This window comes from Podarcis raffonei, chromosome W (genome assembly GCF_027172205.1).
Source record: "Podarcis raffonei isolate rPodRaf1 chromosome W, rPodRaf1.pri, whole genome shotgun sequence".
In the NCBI taxonomy this organism is placed as follows: domain Eukaryota; kingdom Metazoa; phylum Chordata; class Lepidosauria; order Squamata; family Lacertidae; genus Podarcis; species Podarcis raffonei.
Genome location: NC_070620.1, coordinates 8,926,352 through 8,949,807, shown reverse-complemented (window position 1 = coordinate 8,949,807; position 23,456 = coordinate 8,926,352). Strand labels below are relative to the sequence as shown.

General features: G+C 45.9%; 1 protein-coding gene across 8 annotated transcripts in view; it reads left to right on the top strand.

Moving 5' to 3' along the window:
* LOC128406015 (far upstream element-binding protein 3-like) overlaps positions 1-23,456 on the top strand; it is a 332,867-nt gene that overhangs the window by 69,710 nt on the left and 239,701 nt on the right. For 7 of the 8 annotated variants that reach the window (XM_053373069.1, XM_053373070.1, XM_053373068.1 and 4 more), the window contains exon 3: positions 9,060-9,093. In XM_053373069.1, the coding sequence (XP_053229044.1) occupies positions 9,060-9,093 (34 nt within the window). The remainder of the gene's footprint in view (positions 1-9,059; positions 9,094-23,456) is intronic. The other variant, XM_053373066.1, reaches the window with a different exon arrangement.

Below are 23,456 nucleotides of genomic sequence, written 5' to 3'. Positions count from 1 at the left end.
CTTCAATAGCAGCCTTCAGCTCTTCTGCATTGCTCGGTCTCATGTCTCTCATCTTTCTCTTGGCAACGCCCCATAGATTCTCTATGGGGTTCAAGTCAGGAGAGTTTGATGGCCAATTAAGCACAGTAATCCCATGGGCATTGAACCAGGTTTTGGTACTTTTGGCAGTTTGGGCAGTGTCAGCATCGCCCTTGAGCCAGTGCCACTAACTGGACTGATCCACTTCAACCCCTACTGGGCTAGGCGAGCTGGATAGCACTTCCAGAGACTACCTTCTGCACAGGAACAGGTCAAAGTGCTGTGGACTCAGAGCTTAGAGTTGTGAGCACCGGATTCACTTCCACAAAAAGACAGTCGTCACACAGCAGAGTATAGCAGAGCATAAACGACTCGGAGAGCAGCTCTGTATAATATCTTCTTTATTCTATCTACAACTATAATACACAACTATATACAGAGCTATATGAGGTCTAAGCAAAATGAATGCTGAACTGCACTGAGTGCCTGCAGCTGCTCTTAGCAGTAACCTTATCTATACACACGATCTCTAACACTCAGTCTCTCTCTCTCCGACACACTGACTGACTGACTGACTGACTGATGTTAGGCTGGAGCGGAATAAGTAGAGAGCAGAACACCGCCCCTCCTCTCTGGAAAATCACCAGACTCATCAGCAGATTCTTGGATATGGGAGGGGTGAAATCTCCTCATCCTTCAGCCACTCTCTCTCTCTCAAATGCAAACCAATTAAGCACAGTAATCCCATGGGCATTGAACCAGGTTTTGGTACTTTTGGCAGTGTGGGCAGGTGCCAAAGTCCTGCTGGAAAATGAAGTCAGCAATCCCCATAAAGCTTGTCTGTGGAAGGAAGCATGAAGTGCTCCTGTGATGACCTGGGAATCTGATTCAGAAGCTGAATCTGAGGAGTCCCAGCCTGCACAGGAGTCCCCGCCTCCAGGGCCGACTGAGCCGGGGCAGGGGCTTGAATCTGAAGGGCCCGCATCTGTGCCAGGTCCTCAGGAGCAGACACCAGATGAATCCACTCTGGCTCTGGGGGTGATTGAGGACCCATTGCCTGCAGGTGCGCCTCTCCCAGCCCTGTCAGATGAAGGTGAAGCTGCTCCTGGGTCCAGTAACCCTCCAGCCTCTCCTGAGCTGCAGAGGCTCAGGGCAGAGAGGCGGAGGGAACTGGGTTCTCTCAGGAGGAGTGCTCGCCTTAAGGCCAGGAGAGGCGGGTCACCTGTGGGCCGGGACCGCCCCTGGCCTCAGAAGAGATAAAGGCCAGTCAGCCCAGTCCCAGGTTGCAGGAGCAACGACGTTGGAAACCTGTTTCTGCCAGCACCCAGACCTGTTTTTCCAGAGTTCCCAACCACGCCCGGCTTCTTGCTTTGGACCCCGTTTCCCCCTTGGTGGACAGTCTCCAGACCCTCAGCCCAGGATCGGACTTTGACCACGGTAACCCCCCCCCCCCGGGACCAGCACAGCTCCAAAATCTCCTGGTAAACAGCTGCATTGACCCTGGACTTAATGAAGCGCAGTGGACCAGCACCAGCTGATGACATGGCTCCCCAAATCAACACAGACTATGGAAACTTCACACTGGACTTCAAGCATCTGGCATTGTGTGCCTCCCCATTCTTCCTCCAGACTCTGGGTCCTTGGTTTCCAAATGAGATGCAAAAGTTGCTCTTATCAGAAAGGACATTTCTCTTTTTTTATTTGCCATGCTAATAATTTCCCTGGTTTATTAGCCTGCTCAAATTGTTTCTGTTTTAAATATTTATTTTTCCACTCTATTTCTCAGTTTATTATAATTGAAAACTGTGTTTGCAATATTTTAATATCCATTTTTACTATCTATTTTTGAGGGGAAATTATCAATTCCTTTTCTTTCCTTTTTATTTCTTGTAGAATTTCTTGCTTTTTCAACACTCGTTTCCTTTTTTTTTGGTATGTACTTTGCTGAATAAAAAAGCCTTGCTTCACTGCTTTGCTCACATTCCATACCACTTTCAAATTTGTCTCCTGATTCAAATTAATTTCAAAATAATATTTTAATATTCTACCCCTTTTCTAATATTTGTTGATCATTTAATAAATTCTCATTTAATCTCCATCTCATTGGGAAATTTTGCCCTGTTCTTTATTCCACCATAATAGAGTTGTGATCTGATAATGTCCTGGGTAGAATTTCTACCTTCTTTACCTTAATGTACAAATCTCTAGAGGGCCATAACTATTCTACTCCCAGAATTATTTGTGGTCGAATAAAATGTGAATTGTCTGTCCAGTGGGTGTTTTTTCCTTCATATATCAATTAGACCTAAATTTTCTGTCATCTGAAAAAAAGCCTTGGGCAACTTCCCTTCTTTTTGTATCACTTCTTCTTATAGTCCTGTCCCATTCCAGGGAAGCTACACCGTTCATATCTCCCATCAAGATGATCTTTTCATTCATATATTCAAATAGGTTTTCTTCAGGTCTCTTATAAATTCAGTTTTTTTCTCATTTGGTGCATATACACCTATTAACATTATTTTTTTCTCCTTGTGACGTTGTCTGCATTATCAATATTCTTCCTTGCTCAACTTTAAATAATTGCTTTGGATCTAATTCGGGTTTTATATGCATTACTGCATCTTCTTTGCTACATCAGCGGCCGCAAAGTCCTTTCCCAATCTTTTATTGATCAGGATTCTTTTGTGTTTCTTCACAACGTGTTTCCTGAAAGCAGATCACATCCAAATTTTTACCTCATCATATTCCTTTTTGTTTTATTATTGAGTCCATTTACGTTCCAAGTTAAGATTTTCAACTCCATCTTGTCCTTTATTTATTTATCTCTCTTCTCCACCTCTGTTGGTGGTTCTTCTTCATGTCCTGTCTCCAAACCAAATGCCCTTTCTCCTGCTAATTCTTTTCCATATTTTCTTCAAAATTTATCTGCTTCTGTAGGATCCCTACACCTCTGTTTTCTTACTTTAAATGTAAAGGATTACTCCCTCAGGGTATTCCCAACGAAATGTGATTTTGTTGTATTGCAGAGCATTTGTCAGATATTTATAATTTGCTCTTTTCTTTAACAGTCTCATCGGTATTTCTTTCAGGATTATTACTCTTTGGTCGTCAATCTGGAGATCTTTCTGATAGTGCATCTGTATTACTCTGGAGATTTTTAACTCAAAGAGAATTAAAGACAGCCGCCCAGCAGTTTTTGTGCTTTAGCATATCTTGATTTTACACGAATTTTTTTGTCCACTGCTGCACTAACCATTTCTTCCTCCATTTCAATCAGATTAGCAAGTTCTATTATTATTTTCTCACCTACCGTATTTTTTGCTCTATAAGGCACGCCCAACCATAAGACGCACCAAGTTTTTAGAGGAAAACAAGAAAAAAAAATTCTGAATCAAATGTTGTACTAAACTACCGTATTTAATAAACAACCGGTATATCAGAATCATATTACAGCCATGTAAAGTGAACAGCAGTCAACAGTGGCATTAAGAACCATCATCACTGTCATTAACAAATGAAGAGAGACTTTAAGGTTTGAGTACTCTTCTAGTCTTCTGTGAACCCCAAGAACTCATCACTGCTAGAGTCAGAATTTATGAAGCTCAGTTGCACACAATCACTGACATCACTTTCTTCGCTATCTTCATGTAAAATACCATCTTCGTTTCCACCCAAAGCATTGCTAATGCCACATTTTTTGAATGACCGGACAACGATTTCCTCCTTCACCGAGTGCCATGATGTTTTCACCCATTCACAAACTTGAGTGATAGTGGGCCTCTTCATTCGTCCAGTAGATGTCAGATCATGATTATCAACAGCCATCCATTTTTTCCACTCTTCTCGTATAAAGACCTTAAATGGCTTGTTGATAGAAACGTCGAGAGGTTGCAACTGGCTGGTAAGACCTCCAGGAATTACAGCTAGATGAGTCTTCACTTCTTTAAAGCACTTTTTTGTAGTTTCGCTAATATGTGCTCTAAACTGGTCAAGTACTAATAATCTAGTTTAAAAGGAATCTTATATGCTAGTCTTTTCTGCTTTATCATCCTTATCAGAATGGGGGAGGTTTTCTGCAAGAAAATACAGTGATGAAGGAACTGTCAGTAATGTACAGTATCTCCAATGTTCACCACTGAGTGCTGACCATACCTTTAACTAATGGCATCATAGTAAACATAGCCAACATACAGTCTGTGAAAAAAATAAAATTACGGTATCACCCTAAATGTTTATTGATATTATAGCATATGCATCATTTTGTTTTCTTGAATTGTCCTAGGCCTAGGTGCCTTTGCCCCCCCCCCACTTTGTCTTGAGATCACAGCAGTTCTCAACCCGTGGGTCCCCAGATGTTGTTGGACTAAAACTCCTATCATCCCTCAACTCCCATCTTCCCTGAGTTCTGGCCTTGCTACCTAGGGTCAATGGGAGTTGTAGTTCAACAACATCTGGGTACCCACAGGTTGAGAAAGGCTGAATTGTGGTATGTGAGGTGGGGGCTTAAATGCCCCCCGCATATTTTATTTAAGTTGGAAGAGGGAGGGAAGGAAGGAAGAGAGAGAGAGGGAGAGCTCACATTTGTGGGTGCCTGTGGAGGGCAGCTGCCTTGCCTCGCTGGAACCGGAACAAAAAGAGGAGGCGATGCCGGGACTTACCAGCACAGTAAGCTGGGGGAGGGGCGGAAGGGGCTGTCTCCATCCTTCCGGCTCATTGTAAAACAAGCAGAGTTAAGAGCTGCTTACACGCGTGCAAGCGGCTCTCCCTTTGCTTGAATTACAGTCAGCTGGGGGAGGGGCAGAAGCGTCTGGCTTCCCTCCTGTTCATTGTAAAGCAAGCAGAGCTTCTTGGTCCCCCTTCTCTCCATCCTCTTCCTCCCCTCTCTCGGCGAACAGCCTGCCCGCTGCTCACAAACCTTAAGGACAGATTCTGTTTACAACAAGGGGAAAGCGGAGGCTGCCAGCAGAGCAGTGTGGCTCCCCACCCCCAAAGAGCAGCCCAGGAGCGCGGGGCATCTACGTGTAGCCTGCTCACTGCTCCCAGAGCTTCCCGGGGCTTCCCCCTCCAGCCCCAGTTGCCAGCAGAGCAGCGCGGCTCCCCCCACCACCCCCAAAGAGCAGCTCAGGAGCGTGCCGCACTCCGGCAATTTGGCTCCAGGGACCACACATTCGCTCCATAAGACGCACAGACATTTCCCCTTACTTTTTAAGAGGAAAAAGGTGTGTCTTATGGAGCGAAAAATATGGTAATTCCACCGTTGTGTCATCTGCCATGCCTCTCAGATGAAGAATCAGATCTTTTTGATGTACTTCCAGAACTGCAATCTCATCTAGAGCCTGTTCATAAAGAAATTTCATCGCTTCAGTATCCTCCTTCATCCTTTCTTGCTCCCTCTTTGTTTCTCTTACCTCCACTTGCTTTTTCTTAGAAGTTTCCTCCAAGCTGGAGGTTTTAAGCTTTAAGTCCTGTACTGTTTTCTCCAATTCTGAAGTTTTATGTGACAATTCTTTAATTTCTGTTGTTAAGTTTGTGACTGCCACGGTATTGACATCCACTTTTTGTTCCAGTCTCTGTATTCCTTTCTTCATCTCGTTCTTCATTTCTAATAAAATTGTTGTTAAATCAGACTTTGTGTCTCCTTCTGCAATTGATTCTTTTCTCTGACTTGATTTTGTAGTTGGGCCTGGAGGTGTTTTTTGCCTGTATTAGCCATAGTTTTGTCCACAACAATGGAAACGGACACAAAAAAGCAAAAAAACCACACACATATATATCTATATCTATGTATATGGAAACCCTCTTCCTTCCTCCCCTCCCCCGCCCTTCTCTCCCTTCCCTTGCCTACTTCCTTTCAAATATTCAGAATACAAAGGAACAAATAACTGGAACATTATTTTATTTTATTTTTTATTATTTAAAATATTAACTCAGAATAACTAAACAATTTTCAACAATTAAGTTTCAATTTTCAATTTCTGTATAGAGAAGAAATAAAAAATTAAAGCAAAAGGGAGGAAGGTGAGAAAAGAAATAAAATGTGTGTGTTATATATATATATATATTCAATGTTTGTAACTATATACAAATGTCACTAGATGGGATTCTCTCCTTTATTATAGGGAAATACTTAAAAGATAAATAGAAAAATGGCAATTATTTTTTTCAGCCACACTGTGTCACTATATCACTGTAATTCCGTCCTTAATCTCTCACTCTCCTTCCTCACGCTGTACTTTCCCTTTTAATCTAATTTTGATATTTGATTTCCTGTTTTCCCTCTTTCACTACAACTTACTTGCAAAGCTTGTCAGGCTACAAAAGGAAAGAGTAGGAAAAGAGTAGAAAAATAAAATAAGAAAGCCTTTAAACCCAACTTGTCCCCCCTTTTTAACTCAAACAGAGGTTTTGCAAGTCTCCTTTTTCATTCACAAAAACCATGTCTCTCAGCAGTGTGATTCTTCCTTCAGCCACTTCAAAGGGCCCTGCAATTATCCATTTATTTATGTTAATTCTGGGGGTTTTAGAACCAAATCTCCCTTCCCCTTTCTTCAGCTTTCTACCAAAAAGCCCACCTCATAATCCATATATAAATGAAAGTAAAGTAAATTACACCAACTCCAGTTTGTATCTAGCCCCTGTCAGTTCCAAATAAAAAAATAAAGAGAAAATCCATTTTAATGACCAAAAAAAGAACAAAACAAGAAGCAGAAAATAGACCAAGTTAGATTCAATCCCACTATGTTAGTCTCTTTTAAATCATAAAAAGGAGCAAAGGAAATAAAAAATAGTCCTTAGGTTATATTTTTTAAAAAGAAACAAAAATCAACAATCCACAAGACAATTCAAAATAAATTCAGCCCCACAGTGTCAGTCTCTTTTGAATCATAAAAAGGGAAAATAGTCCTTAGAGTATATATTAGACACACACACACACAAAGTCAATGTCCCGCTTTCATCTCTTTCCCTCCACAATATTAGGGTTCTTTGCAGTTTGAAAATATTTATAACGTCTAAAAGATTCTGCATCCAGAGCTTTAGGCAAATCACAGGTTAAACACAGTTCATCGCCTGGAATGCTTGTAAAAATTAGCCGCTATTATTCTCATTCTTAATTCAGTCCTTGCAGAGTTTTTCCAGCCAGATCAATTCCTGCACCGGAGGGGGGCAGGCTCCTCTTTAACACCCTGTGTTAGGGAATTGCTGACAAGCTAGCTGAGATAAAACTCCGGGCAGCCAGCCACATCTGTACAAAGATTTATTGCTTAGCTTCAAAGTCCTGACAAGACTTCAAAAAGCACACTCCACCACGATGAGTCAGTTGGATCGTCTGACGTTTTCTTTCGCCGCGCCCAGCAGAGTGGCTGATACCCGGAACTGGCTCACCCCTCCCCGTTTCACTGTCTCCGAACGTTTATTTCTCTTCCTCCTCTGACGAGGAAGAATAGCTGCTGATTAAAGACTTAGGCTCTCTGTAAGTGCCTCTCTTCTCCCCCCTCATCTCCTTCTCAGCCTCCAATTCCCTGACACCCTGGTGTGGATCTAATTGTTTTATTGCTGCTAATTTAGGTTGTTTTTTATTACCTTGTCAAATTGGTCCGAATTCCTTTGCTTCAATGGAGGCACTAGAGGCAGTTTGCTGTGAGTCTCGATTGCACCTTGTGCCTGAGCTCAATCTCAGATCTCCCTCAGCTCCCTCCGGAGCTTTGGGAGATCCTAGATAGTGTCCTTTGACACCGCCGGACCCTTCGGGACCTGAGCTTTTCCTTTAGGCTTTTTTGAGAAGCTGATTTGCCTGAGCACACTTCCCAGACCCTCACAGCAATCAGGCTGCGCAGAGCGAGCAGTCTCTGTCATCCTCCATTATCCGCTCGCAGACCAATAGTGTGTTTTAACATTAATGTGTATTATAAGTGTTGTCAGCTGCCCTGGGACCTTAGGGTGAAGAGCAGGTAATAAATTGTACTCAGTGTTAGAATTTCAATTTATAAGCTACCATATTTTTCGCCCTATAGGACGCACTTTTTCCACTCCAAAAATGAAGGGGAAATGTGTGTGCGTCCTATGGGGCGAATGCAGGCTTTCGCTGAAGCCTGGAGAGCGAGAGGGGTCGGTGCACACCGACCCCTTCAGCTTTCGCTGAAGCCTGGTTTCAGGAAGCTATCCTCTTGCGGGCTCCGAAGGCTTGCGGATAGCCGCCTGCAGCCCGAAGCCCGGGGAGTGCGGCACTGTGCACCCCAGGCTTAGGGTAGCTATCCGCAAGCCTGCGGCGCCCAGTGGGAGTTCCCGCCGGGCTCCGCAGGCTTGCGGATAGGTGCTTGCAGCCCGAAGTCCGGGGAGCGCAGCACTGTCGGGCGCCCGCAGGCTTGCAGATAGCTGCCCTAAGCCCCGGGTGCGCAGCGGGCTACAGCACCACACTCCCTGGGCTTCGGATAGCAGCAAGCTCCGGGAGTGATGGCGAGGTGGAGCACAGTTAAGAGAGACTCAGGGAACTATGTTGCAAGCCTACTGCCCCCCTCTTCAATTTCTCTCTCCTCTCTTAGTGCTTTTGATTAGACTAAATATCCCCTCCAGATATTTTGTGTATTGTGACTTATTTCCTCCCCCCTTTTAAATGTTGTACCAATCTGCTTCATCTCCTTTATTTTACATCAGGTTTAATTTGGGGAGGTTGGCAGTGGGACAGGCTGTACTTTACTAAGGATTTTGGGATCCCGAGACAGAAACCCCCCCCCCGCCTTGCCGTTCACAGCATGATGGCAAAACAGATCATTTTCCTATCCTGCATTCAGCTAGACACTTCACTTCTCAGCTTCTGTTGATCAATAAATCACCTGCTTTTCCTCCCATGTAACCCATTCATTTCAGCTATTGAACCCAAGCTGCTGTTCTTTAGTGCTGTTTCTCCTTTATTCCCCCTCTCTTTCCCCCTCCCTCCCAATGAAAATGGTAAGAACGTATTTCTTTTCCTGCTATAAAGATGAAGTTATTTTATCTGTGCTGATGCTTTGATTTTTTTTTTCTCTCTCTCTTCTCTGACACAGTAGGTAACCAGTTAGGGGCCCTGGAACATCAAAGGTAAGCAGTGGGCTATGTTTTATCTTTTATTGATCACTTCTAATCATTTATTCATCTGCCATCTATACTGACAGAGTCAGAGGTTGAGAATGTGGCAGAACTGCATAGACTCAATCTCTCATCTTCCCACCCCTTCCATGCTGAACTTATTTGCTTGCATTTCTAGATATTGCATGTCTTGGGAAAGGAATGAGGGGCATGTATGGCATGGGTAGCACATAAAGGAAGGTCTGCATTTAATTAAACATTGTGTCTTGAGCTAAGATCCACAGAGCTGCTTAGGGTAGCCAAATGGAATTTGGGAAACTCCCACGAAAAACTTGGAATGACAAAATCCTTGTGCCAGCTGAGCACAGTAACAGAAGCGTCTGAATACTTGATAGTGTTTATTGAAAAATAGACAGACTACGTACAAATACAGAATCCTTTAGCTTTGTTCTTCCCACCACCTTGCTGTTCTCTCACTGCTGATTGCAAGCTCCTGCAATCACCTCCTTGCAAAACGCCTGAATCCCAAATGCCTGAAAACCACACAAAATCTGAGTGCAAATGTCTTTTATAGTAACTCACCTCCAATGTCCTAGACATAAGAACAGGTGCATTGGCCCTGAAGCAAATACTCCAATTAACTGTTGCTGAATGTGCAAATTAATGACAGCTTAGTCTATCTAGCTCAGTATTGCCTTCTGTAACTGGCAGCAGCTTTTGCAGGTTTGAGGCCAAGAGACATCACCTGTCCTCCCTGGAGATGCTTTCAAAGATTAAGCTTGAGGCTCTGCTGTTGTTTTTGGCATTTTGGTTAAAGGGGGAAATAGAACAAGGTAAAATAAAAGAATTCCTGGATGTCTAGATCCAGGTTTGGGGCAAGTACTCATTGGTGAGAGAGCCCCTGCAGAGATTTAAAATCACGTTGAAATAAAGGCTGTTATACTGTTAAAATATCTCCTTCTAAGTCACTTCCTGAGCTACCCACCTCCCTTAGGCTAGAAAGAGGCCACACGTTTGGTAATTTGAAAATAGTTTACTTATACTCTCCTCAAAGGTCAGATTCATGTGCTTTTAAACACAGCAGCAAGAAAAGACAGACAGTACAACTTAGTTTCAAAAAGTTTCTAAATTATTTGTATAGAAACACAAAAATGGCTTGCTGAAGCCACAGTCTAAGCTTGGAGCATCCAGTACAGACATCCTTACTGTTCAGGTTCACATGGTAAAAAGATAAAAGTGAGAAGAGAACAATGTTCAATTCACTCTGTGTTTGAGGGAAAATCTGCAGCTCTCAAGCATTCATTTATATATGTTATTAGTAATTGGGGAATTCCCTCCACACAGAGGCCTGTCTAGTGTTATGGTGAAAGAATTGGGAGGGGGGTTCGGGGAGCCACTTGATACCCATTTATTAGATTTCCTCTACTCTCAGTCAGCGGTGGACCGTTCCCCACCTGCGTCTGAGGCATATGTGTGCAGGGCACACCGTGGGGGCAAGGCCATGGGTTGGGCTCACCACCGGAGCAACCCCTGCCCACTGCTGCAAAGTGGGGAACACGCATGGCACCCTGCAAGCGCAGCAACACTTTGCAAGACTCATATAAACGAGGCTGGGCTCGCGGGACACCGCAAGCAGGTGTGTGCCCTGGCTCCTGCGAGCCCAGCACTGCGTTTGCGAGTGGTGCTGGCTTGCAGTGAGGGCGCTGTGAGTTGCTGTGACATTCTTACAGCTGACAAGGATGCAACAGGCATGCTATGGCACTGCTCGCAGGGGTCAGGGCACATGTCTGTTGCATCCTTCTCAGCCACTCCCCCAGTTGGAGGGCATTGTGAGAAGGATTCAACAGTTCACAGCACGCTCACAAAAGCAGTGCTGGGCTTGCAGGGGCCAGGGCGCACAACTGTTGCATCCTTCTTAACTGTCCTCCAACTGGAGGGCACTGAGAAGGAAGCAACAGCTTATGACTGGGTAGGGTGCCATGCTGCACGTCCCCCCCTGTCTTTCATCACTGTGTTTTAATTCAACTTCTAAAACACTCAGAAAAACCCAAGTACTGTATCAGTAAAGGTGAAAAAACACACCCAAAATCTCACAAAAGCTGAAACTAAACTGTAGGAAGAACTTTCTGGAGGACTTCCAGAGCAGCACGCCAGAGAGATGGGTGGAGATCTGCGCTCCTGCAATCTCTAGGCGTAAGTCACCTCGACCTCAGGGGGGGAACCTGAGGGCGGAAGCCTAAGGCAGCTCAAAAGAAGAGGTTTCCCAATATTATAGAACAAAGAAAACTGATATAGAAAGACGTGGGGAAGACCTTTGCGCAAAGAGGCAAAACCACTCTCTGGTACAAATGCCCCAATTCCCCGGCACAGCAGCGCTGAACTCCCCTATAAAAAGGAGACTGTTAAAAGCAAATGCCTCCCCGTAAAATAAAATTGAAAGAAAACAATTGAAAAACATCTGCCTGTTCAGTAGAGGGAGGGGGAGGCAGGAAGAAACAGTTTGTGAAAGGAACTACAGAACTGAACAGACAACAGAGAAGGGGCCGTACTCCTCACGTGAAAACCCTCTGTTAATAATTGCACAAGGTGTTTTAAGAAAAGTGTGCCTAGATACACCAGACTGAGCAAAAATAAACGAACTGAAACTAGAAATTAGAAGAAACTAGAAGAGTAAACTACTGGAGGACTTTATAATGGACTAAAAACTGTAGCGAAAATAAATGACTAAAAAACAGACCCACTGAGGAAAAATAACTTGAGAAAACTGACATACCTGTGTGAGAGAGGAGATAGAGAGGTGTGGAGGGCGATTGCTGAGTCACGGGGGCCCTCCACCATTGACGGAGATTACCGTGAACAAAGATAGGAAGAGGAGATAAAGAGGAGATTCTAAAGACCTCAGAGAGAGAAACACAGGGAAGGAAGGAAACTGAAGGAGGAAACAGTGACTGCCCCTGGCCTCAGAGGAAATAAAGGCCAGTTAGCCCAGTCCCAGGTTGCGGGAGCAACGTCGTTGGAAACCTGTTTCTGCCAGCACCCAGACCTGTTCTTCCAGAGTTCCCGACCACGCCCGGCTTCTTGGTTTGGACCCTGCTTCGCCCTTGGTGGACAGTCTCCAGACCCTCAACCCAGGACCGGACTCTGACCACGCCTCACGGTAACCTCCCCCCGGGACCAGCACAGTTTGCTCCCGCCACACCCGCACTCCCCCTTCGTTGGAGTGCGTTCGGGAAGAGCCAGAAGCCATGGCCGATCAGGCAGCTGCGTTGGTGGCATTGGCCCAGGACAACCAGGCCTTGACTCACACCGTTCAGCAGGTAAGCAATGCGGTTACGGCGCTTCAACAGCAGTTGGACGCCTTACCGGCTCCTGGGGCTGACGCCCCAGTTTCTGGCAAGTACCCAGTGGCCCTGCCAGAGAAATTTGATGGATCCCCAGCCAGCTTTCCCATGTTCCTTGCCCAGGCCAAGCTGTATATTCAGGGGCGAGCCCGGAATTTTCCTGACGATCGCACCAAGGTGCAATTCTTGATCAGTTTGTTAAAGGACCAGGTGGCCAAGTGGGCCTTGCCACTGCTCCGGCAGACTATGAGGGGTTTTGTAACCACTTGGAGACTGCGTTTGGCAACCCTCTGAAGGGGAGCCAAGCCAATCAGGCGATTCGTTGGTTGAGACAGGGCAAGTCCACAGCCGCCACCTATGCCACAGAATTTCGGCTGTTGGCGCAGGACTTGTCTTGGAATGACTCTGCACTTCGGGACCAGTATCTTGAGGGACTGTCGGATGAGATACTGGACCAGCTGGCCATGATGGATCGCCCCACCACTCTGGACGCCCTCATTCAGCAGAGCCTGCAGATAGACGATCGGCTGGAGGACCATCGCCAGGCCAAGGGACAGCCAGCACTCCCGGCTCCTGGCTCCAGGCCTCCCCAGCAGGTCCACGGCCACAGCCGAGTTGCCAGACGAGCCAACGCAGCTTGGGGGAGCATGACCTCGCCTCTCCCCCTCGGAGAAGACGCGGCGTCGGGAGGGGAGTGGACATTTTGCCCGATCTTGTCCCAAGAAGATGCCGGCCGCAGGGAAACCGCCACCCCCGGTAGCCGAAGGCCCTGGATACCTGGGGTCCCAAACCATGCAAGAGGGGCCCTCACCGGTGGAATTTTGACACCTCATGGTTCCGGTGCGCCTATACCCCCCTGGCGGGCCCTGGATTCTTACTCATGCTCTGGTGGATTCAGGGGCAACCCGCTCGTATATGGACTCTGCCTTTGCCGCCCATCATCAGGTGCCACTCCAGGATAAGTCGGAACCGGTACAGGTGGAGGCAATTGATGGGTGGCTCCTGCGCTTGGGCGCCGCTACTCAGGAGACACAGCCCTTGGTTCTGTGTCACCAGCAGCACCGGGAGATGCGAACTTTGGACATTGCTACCATGCCCCGGTTTCCCCTGGTGCTCGGAATGGACTGGCTGGAGTCTCACAATGTTCAGATTGACTGGGTCAATCGGACTGTGCACTTCCCCGTGTCCCCATGCTCGGTCCGATATGCTAGCAGCCGCAACCACTGAGGAGGCTGTGTCAACGCTCCCTGCGGTTTACCGGGACTACCAAGACGTGTTCGAGGAACGGGGGGCAGACCAGCTGCCACCCCATAGACCTCCAGCCCGGGGTGCCCCTGCCTGTGAGTCGCCTATACTCTCTTACGGAGCCGGAGCGCAAAGCTTTGCAGGACTTCCTGCGCAAGAACATGGAGCGTGGTTTCATTCGGCCTTCTACCTCGCCCACCGCTGCACCAGTGCTCTTTGTTAAGAAGAAGTGTGGGGAGCTTCGCCCTTGCCTTGATTACCGGGCCCTGAACAAAATTACCATCCCAGACCGGTACCCCTTGCCCCTTATTTTGGAGTTGCTGGAGCAGGTGCAAGGGGCGCAGGTGTTCACCAAGTTAGACCTCCGGGGGGCCTACAATTTAATTCGGATCCGAACCGGGGATGAATGGAAGACAGCATTCGGGACCCGGTATGGGCAGTTTGAATACCTGGTTATGCCCTTCGGATTGTGCAACGCGCCCGCTGTGTTCCAACAGTACATCAACCACGTGTTCCAGGACTTGCTAGACAAGTACGTGGTGGTGTACTTGGATGACATTCTGATTTTCTCCCGTGACCCGGCTCTCCACGAGGGTCATGTCCGGACCGTGCTGCAGCGTTTGCGGGAGCACCGCCTGTATGCAAAGCTCAGCAAGTGCGACTTCCATCAGCGGTCAGTGGACTTCCTTGGTCACCGACTCTCTCCAGATGGGGTGCAAATGGATCCTGGGAAGGTGACAGTGGTTCAGGAATGGGCGGCACCTCGGAACCGCAAGGACCTACAGCGATTCCTGGGGTTCGCCAACTATTACCGGACCTTCATTGCAGATTATGCTCATGCACCACCCCGTTGACCCGGCTGCTGCGCCCCAAGACGCCATTTTCCTGGGACAAGGAGGCAGAGGAGGCGTTTCAGGGGTTGAAAGCCTGTTTCCAGAGAGGGCTGATCTTGCAACATCCTGATCCCTTTCGACCTTTTGTGGTAGAGACTGACGCCTCCAGCACGGCTCTCGGTGCCGTCTTGTCCCAGCAGCACGGATCTGAGACGCCACACTTACCCTGCGCCTTCTATTCCCGCCAGCTCCTTCCGGCGGAGCGTAACTATACCGTGTGGGAGCGGGAACTACTGGCCATCAAGGTGGCCTTTGAAGTCTGGCGCCACCATCTTGAGGGGGCACGACACCTGGTGGAGGTGAGAACCGACCACCGGAACCTGGAGTACCTCCTGACCACCCGCAAGCTGAACCAAAGGCAGATCCGGTGGGCGTTGTTCTTTTCCCGGTTCCAGTTCCGGATCCGCTATATCCCTAGCTCCCAAAACCAGAAGGCAGGTGCCCTGTCCCGGAAACCTGAAGACATCGCAGACACGGTACAGCAAGCAGTACCAACCACGATCCTACCACCGGCTGCGTTCCTGGCCACTCAGGAGGCTGAGCCACTGCAGGCTCGGGTGCGGGAACAGCAGCGGGTCGACGCTTGGGCCCAGGAACGACTCCGGGAACTGGCCGAAGGGTCATGCCCTCAGTATCCGGGGCTGGTCTTGCACCAGGGCCTTCTGCTGCACCACGGTCGCCTGTACATCCCGCCAGGGCCACTGCGGGCTGAGATATTCCGGATGACCCATGATGCCCCAGCAGCGGGACACTTTGGGCGGTATCAGACCACCCATTTGGTAAGCCGCGAGTTTTGGTGGCCCCGCCTGAAGGCTGATGTGGCTCGCTACGTCGCTGGTTGCGATGTCTGCCGGCAGGCCAAGGGCCCTACCGGGCGACCCCCCGGCCTACTTCAGCCACTGCCAGTCCCACCGCGTCCTTGGCACACGGTTTCGCTGGACTTTGTGGTGGACTTACCCCCGTCTCGTGGCTGTACCTCCCTCCTAGTTTTCTCCGACCATTTCACTAAGATGGTGCACTGTGCCCTCTGCCCATCTGTACCCACAGCTAAGGAAACCGCTCAGCTATACCTTCAGCATGTCTTCCGCCTGCATGGCCTACCTGAGCGTGTGGTGTCCGACCGGGGCGTTCAGTTCACATCCCGTTTCTGGCGAGCATTGCCCCAGACCCTCGGGACAGAGGTCTGTCTATCATCAGCCTACCACCCACAGACCGATGGCCAGACGGAACGGGCGAACGCGGTGCTGGAGCAGTACCTCCGGTGTTACTGCAGCTACCAGCAGGATGACTGGGTCGACCACCTAGCATTGACGGAGTTCGCCTACAACAATGCGGTGAACGCGTCCACCCAGCGGACCCCATTCCAGGCCAGTTACGGTTACCATCCGCGGTTGTTTCCAGATGTGCTGCCGGCATCCGCGGTCCCTGCGGTGACAGAGTGGCTTCAGGAGCTCCAGTCTCAGCAACAACTATTGATGGAGCAACTGCGCCAGGCCAAGGAGGCGTACAAGGCCCAGGCCGACCGCCACCGCCAGGTGGGGCCGGAACTCCACGTCGCTGACCTGGTATGGCTCTCCACTCGCCACCTCCACCCCTCTCGACCTTCACGGAAGCTGGACGCCCGTTTCACCGGCCCGTTTCCCATCGTGGACCAGGTCTCGCCTGTGGCATTCCGTCTCCGGTTGCCCGCAACCCTGAAGGTTCACCCGGTATTCCACAGGTCCCTTCTGAGTCCGGTGGCTCCGCCCGATGAGTTCCACCCAAACCGTCCCCGACCGCAGCCAGTTTTGGTTCAGGGGGAGCCTGAGCACGAGATGGAACGCATTCTGGACTCCTGATACCGCAGTGGAAGGCTGCAGTATCTCATAGACTGGAAGGGTTATGGACCTGAGGACCGTTCCTGGGAACCAGCAGCCAACGTCCATGCGCCTGCCTGCCTCCGTGATTTCCATGCGGTGTACCCCAACAAGCCGGGTCCGGACCCTCGGTTGAGGGGGGGGGCCTGGGAGGGGGGATGGTGTGATGGCCTGGCAATCTGATTCAGAATCTGAACCTGAGGAGTCCCAGCCTGCACAGGAGTCCCCGCCTCCAGGGCCGACTGAGCCGGGGCAGGGGCTTGAATCTGAAGGGCCTGCACCTGTGCCGGATCCTCAGGAGCAGACACCAGATGTATCCACTCTGGCTCCGGAGGTGATTGAGGGCCCATTGCGTGCAGGTGCGCCTCTCCCAGCCATGTCAGATGAAGGTGAAGCTGCCCCTGGGTCCAATAACCCTCCAGCCTCTCCTGAGCTGCAGAGGCTCAGGGCAGAGAGGCGGAGGGAACTGGGTTCTCTCAGGAGGAGTGCTCGCCTTAAGGCCAGGAGAGGCGGGTCATCTGTGGGCCAGGACCGCCCCTGGCCTCAGAGGAAATAAAGGCCAGTCAGCCCAGTCCCAGGTTGCAGGAGCAACGTCGTTGGAATTCTGTTTCTGCCAGCACCCAGACCTCTTCTTCCAAAGTTCCCGACCATGCCCGGCTTCTTGCTTTGGACCCCGCTTCGCCCTTGGTGGACAGTCTCCAGACCCTCGACCCAGGACCGGACTCTGACCACACCTCACAGTAACCTCCCCCCAGGACCAGCACAAGCAGAAAGTGAAAATAACATGGACATGAAACAAATATTAGCAGCAATGGAAAGAATGGAGAAAAATCTAGGAGAAAAAATAACAGCTCTGGACGGAAATATAAGAATGCTTGACGGGAAGATGGAAAGTATGGGGGCGAAAATAGAAAAGAATTCCAAAGTGATAATGGACCTCTCAACCCAAGTGAACCAACTGACAGTAAAACACCAAAATTTAGATCAAAGAGTCCAGGAGAGCAAAATAAAAGTACAGAAGCAGGACAAAAGTATGAAAAAAAGCTTGCAAGAACAAAGAGAAATGAAAAGACACCAAGAAAAAAATAAAGAAGAAATAGATGAACTGAAGAAGATACAGGAAGACACTTGGTATTCCTTGGCCATCTTACAGAAACAAAAAGAAATGATTCTTCGCGTGCACGGTGTCAAGGAAAATCAAGATGAAGACATATTGACAAAATTGACAAAGGCAATAGCAGAATGGCTGGGGGTTCAAGAACAAGAGATGATATTGGACATTGAAAAAATATTTAGAATAAAGGTGGACAAGACCAAAACAAGGAAAGGACCTGGAGACTGTTTGATGTTTTTAAATTCAAGACTGCTTAGAGATAAACTACTATTGAAAGGCAGGACAGACCCACTCTGCATAGAAGGGAGCTATGTAGAATTTATGAGACAGATCCCAACACGCTTGTTGAGGAGGAGGGACAATTATAGATTCATGACATCAGCGCTAAAGAAAAACAAAATAAGGTTTCAATGGGAATTCCCAGAGGGACTGTCATTTACATATAAAGACAGGAGGAGGAATATAGACTATTATTGAATATAGACTATAAAATATTTACTGGAGTTCTTGCAAATAGAATGAAAACTCTGCTAAAAAGGGTAATTAAAAAAGATCAGGCAGGATTTTTGCCAGCCAGAGAAATAAAGGACAACACTAGAATAATTATAGACTTAATAGAATATGCCGAAATGAACCCAAGTAAAGAAATTTCAATGCTTTTGGTAGACGCTGAAAAGGCATTTGACAGTGTCTCTTGGAAATTTATGATCAAAAACTGTGAAAGTTTAAATTTAGGTAAAAGATTTATGAATGGAATTCAAGCAATCTACAAAAAAAAAGAAGAGCCAAATTAATCCTAAACAACGAAATTACAGAAGAATTCGACATCGAGAGAGGGACACGACAGGGATGTCCTTTATCCCCACTCCTATTTATAACAATATTAGAAACCCTATTAATAGCTCTGAGAAGGATGAAGAAATAAAGGGCACATGTCTTGGTACACAGTGGTACGAAGTAAGAGCATTTGCAGACGATGTGATCATTACAACCGAAACACCAAAAGAAAGCATTAAAAAAGCATTTGAAAGAATGAAAGAATTTGGCAAAGTAGCAGGATTCAAATTGTACAAAGATAAATCGAAATTGATAACTAAAAATATAGGCGAGAAAGGGAAAAAGGAATTAGAGGAAACAACAGGACTAAAAATAGAAAATAAAGTGAACTACTTAGGGATATGGATTACAAATAAAAATACAAATTTATTTAAGGATAATTATATAAAAAAATGGAAAGAAATTAAAGGAAGTATGGATAAATGGGGGAAACTAAAACGATCATTAGGAGGAAGAATATCTATGATTAAAATGATGATACTCCCCAAAATTCTATTTTTATTCCAAATGATTCCAATTGTAATAGGAACTAAATATTTTATAAGCTGGCAAAGAGATCTTGCAAATTTTATATGGCAGGGGGGAAAGGCAAGGATGAAATTAGAAGTAATGACGGACCCAAAGGAAAGTGGAGGATTCGCAGTGCTAGATTTAAGAAAGTATTTTGAGGCAGCGTGTTGGTGTTGGATAAAAAAATGGATATTATTAAAAGATAATGAAGTCCTAACACTAGAGGGCTGGGACAAAATATACGGCTGGCACAGCTATTTATTCTATGACAAAAAAGAACAACATAAAAAAATTACAAATCACATAGTAAGAAAGGCTCTATTGGATGTCTGGGAAAGAACAAAAGGAAAAATTATTGAGAAAACTCCGCAATGGGTTTCGCCAGTGGAAGCAACCACAACATTAAAGAGTAATGTAAAAGAGACTTGGCCAACATATAGGGAAATATTAGAGGATGCAGGCGGAAATATTAAATTAAAAACTTACGAACAATTACAAACATCTGGAATAAATTGGTTACAATATTATCAATTAAAAGCAACATATGAAAAAGACATAAAAAGGGGGGGGGGTGAAAATAAAACCTCAAAATTAGAAAAGGAAATATTGCAAAGCGATCAAAAAATACTTGCAAAAATGTACAGAATATTAATGAAAACCACCTTAGAACAAGAGATGAAAGGGGAAAACATGTTAAAATGGGAGCATGATTTGGGATATGAGATAGATCTGGAAAGATGGAAAACTTTTTGGGAGGAAAACAAAAATTTTACTGCGTGTGATTTATTAAGGGAGAATTTCAGGAAAATTCACCACAGATGGTACCTAACCCCTGACAGATTGTCAAAAATAAATAAAAGGAACAACGACAAATGTTGGAAATGTAACGGAACAAAAGGTACGTTATACCACATGTGGTGGACTTGCTCAAAGATTAAAACCTTTTGGGACATGATCCATGATGAAATAAAAAAATTGATAAAGACATCACACACAAAAAAGGCAGAGGCATATCTATTAGGAATTCTAGATAAAGATATCCCAAAAGATAAAACTAATTTATTTCTATACGCGACAACAGCGGCAAGAATGTTGATTGCTAGCTATTGGAAAGAAGACAGCATCCCAACAAAAAGAGAATGGTTGGGGAAACTTTGCGAGTACCTGGAATTAGCAAAATTGACAGATATAATAAGGAGAAAATCCAAAACTATGGTTATGAAGCAATGGGAGTTCTTAAATGATTATTTACAAAACCAGGGCTCAACTACAAAAATCTGGTTGTGGTTAGAATAATCTTGTGCGTAATATAAAAAATACAAAGTGAGACATTAAGGAAATCCAAAGGGAAAATATGAAGAACAGAGGTTCTGACGAACGGATTATTAAAAACGCGTGAGGTAAACGGTGGAAGTCTCTCTTTTTTTTTAAAGGTAGATAAGGACAAGATGAAATTATACAATTGAATATAAATATAGATGGGAAACGGCTATGTATTGTGAGTACTTATCTACTTTTAAAAATTTTCACTTACGATCTTTTTCTCTTACTTCTTTATTCTTTGTTCTTTTTTCTGATATTTTATCTTTCACTGCTTTATTGTGAATAGCATTTTACAGAGGTATAAATAACAGTAAATATGAAAAGAGACAAAATATTCTCTTAATTTATTTTCCTTGGTTAGATGTATTTTCTTTTTCTTTTGTATTTTCTTTTGTTGTGAATATGTATGTTTTCTAATTTGTATTTAATAAAAATATTTTTTTTTTTAAAAGGAAGAACTTTCTGACAGTAGGAGCAGTTCAGCAGTGGAATTGGTGCCCTCAGAAGGTGGTCTCCTCTTCATTGGAGATTTTTAAAAGCAGAGCTTTGATGGCTATCTGTCATGGATGCTTTAGTTGTGATTCCTGCATTGCAGGGGGTTGGACTACATGACCCTTGAGGTTCCTTCTGCTGGAATTGTTATGGTGTGCCAATTTCCATAAAAACAACAGCTACTTGATTGATCAGGCCCGGCACACAGCTTCCAGCATGCGGAAGCCCAGGTTGGAGTAGTCATAAATCACAGGACAACTGATCTTCAGACAGACCTACCGTCAGGCAAATTAAGATGTTAAACTGTTATAGTTATATACAGGAGTCCATTAGCAGCAGTCAGAGCCCTGGCTGTGGTCCATACACTTGAATCCCAGCAGACAGTCATGAGTCCATCCTGGAGAGTCAATGCACAGCAAAAGCAAAGCTGCTTTTATAGACCCGACACTCATTTCCTATGCGTCTGTATGTCCGGTGATCTCACTATCCTGCCTTGAACACCTGTGTTCTGAGAAGGAATGAAATTAACCCCTAATACCTTCCAACTCTACAATTCTATGATTCATGAAAATTAGTACAAAGGAGTGTTAGGAAGCTGCCTTATATTGAATCAGAACGTTGGTTCATCTAGCTCAGTATTGCGTACTCTGACTGGCAGCAGCTCTCCAGGGTTTCAGGCAGGGATTCTCTCCCAGCCCGACCTGGAGACACCAGGGATTGAACTTGGGATTTTCTGCATGGAAGGTGAATGCTTTAGCACTGCACCATGGATCCTTTGGGGAAGGTCTGTGGCTCAGTTGTAGATCAGCTTTGTATGCAGAAGGTCCCAGTTTCAATCCTTGCTGGCATCTCACAGTGTGGCTTGGAAAAGCCTTCTGTCTAAAACCCCAGAGAGATGCTGTCAGTCACTGCAGACAATACTTAACTAGATGGAATCAGTAAGTATCAGGCAGCTTCTAGGTCTGGGTGATATCTCACCCCAAACAGGTTTGAAGTCCATATTGTGATAACAATTCCATACTTTTTGACCTGGCAATATATTGCAAACTGTGGTGTATGGGTGTGTGTTCTATGCAAAAAACATGATGTGGGGAAAACTGAAGCCAACACAGCTCCATCCTTATTTCAGACATCGTGATATATCAGTATATCGCAGTGTTTAGCTGCTGATGTAACACAATGTTGAAAACCAGATATCACTCAGCCCAAGCAGCTTCCTGTGTTCCTACCAGCCTCTGAATGACCTTTCTTGCCCACCCTTCACTGCACATCACAGTGTGGTATTAATGAAGGCTGCACAAGCTCCTAATCCCTACCAAGTTTCTCTGCCTGCAGTGCGGGTAGGGCTGCCTCCAAGGGTGCTTTAAGCTTGTTTCACTTTTAAAATATTCTTTTTAATGTATTGAAATAACTATTTATTCCATTTCTATCCCACCTTTCATCTGTTCGTGATCCCTGGGTGGGTTAAGAACATAAAGCATAGTGACAGTGAAAATACAAGATCTGGTAAAATTGAACTGAGAATCATAGAATCTTAGAGCTGGAAGCAACCCAAGGATCATCTAGTCCAACCCCCCGCAATGCAGGAATCTCAGCTAAAGCATCCATGACAGATGGCCACACAGCCTCTGCTTTAAAACCTCCAAGAAAGGAGAGTCCACCACCTCTCATGGGAGTCTGTTCCACTGCTGAACATCTCTTACTGTCAAAGTTTTTCAGATGTTTAGTCGGAATCTCCTTTCTTGTAACTTGAAGTCATTGGTTCGAGTCCTACCCTCCTCCAGAGCAGGAGAAAACAAGCATGCTCCCTTTTCCATGCGACAGCTCTTAAGATATTTGAATATGGCTATCATATCTACTCTCAGCCTCTTTTCCAGGCTAAACATACCCAGCTCCTTCAAGCGCTCCTTGTAAGGCTTAGTTTCTAGACCCTTGATCATCCTAGTTGCCCTCCTCTGCACATATTCCAGCTTGTCAACAAGCTTCTTAAAATGTGGTGCCCATAATTGGACACAGTATTCCAGGTGTGGTCTGACCAAAGCAGAATAGAGTGACCCAGGACCAGACTTTAACTACGCCAACGGTAACCTTCCCCCTGGGACCAGCACAGGGAGGCTAGCAACATTCCCAAGCCCTCAGCATGAGAGTCTAGAAGGTGCCACAGTTTTTAAAGCACAGCAATGCTTTACCTGCAGAAAATTAGAACATCTGCAGAAATATTGTTAAAAAGGCAACAAGTTTAAACGTGGCTCCAGAGGAAGAGGTGGGGAGAAGCCTCAGAGACCTTCCCAACCCAAAGCTTTGGTCATACGCTGTTCCATTCAGCGTATGCAGAGTTTTTTTGTTATAGACTCCGGTGCAACATGTCATCTTTGTAAGGATAAAAGTCTGTCCATCCAGCTTGAAAAGAAGGAAATAACAACAACAACAACAACAACAACAACACTGGTCAACAACAAATTTGTTGTCTGCGTTTTTTCAATTGATTTCGGACAAATCTGATGCGCTGAATCCAAAAATCACATTGGTTTTGCTCAATCAGGTCAAGTTTTTGAGCTATGGCCACATGTCGGTTTTTTACGTTTTTGTTCACATGTACGCTTGTGTGGAGCATTTTAGAAGAAGTTGGTGGGGGTAAAATGCCATGTTGAATAATTGTTTTGATTGGAAATGATTATTTTAATGACAAGAAGTATTCAGGTCCGATAGTTCTGGGTGATTATGTCGAAAAGGGATCAGTTTGAAGTCATAAAACCTTGAAATC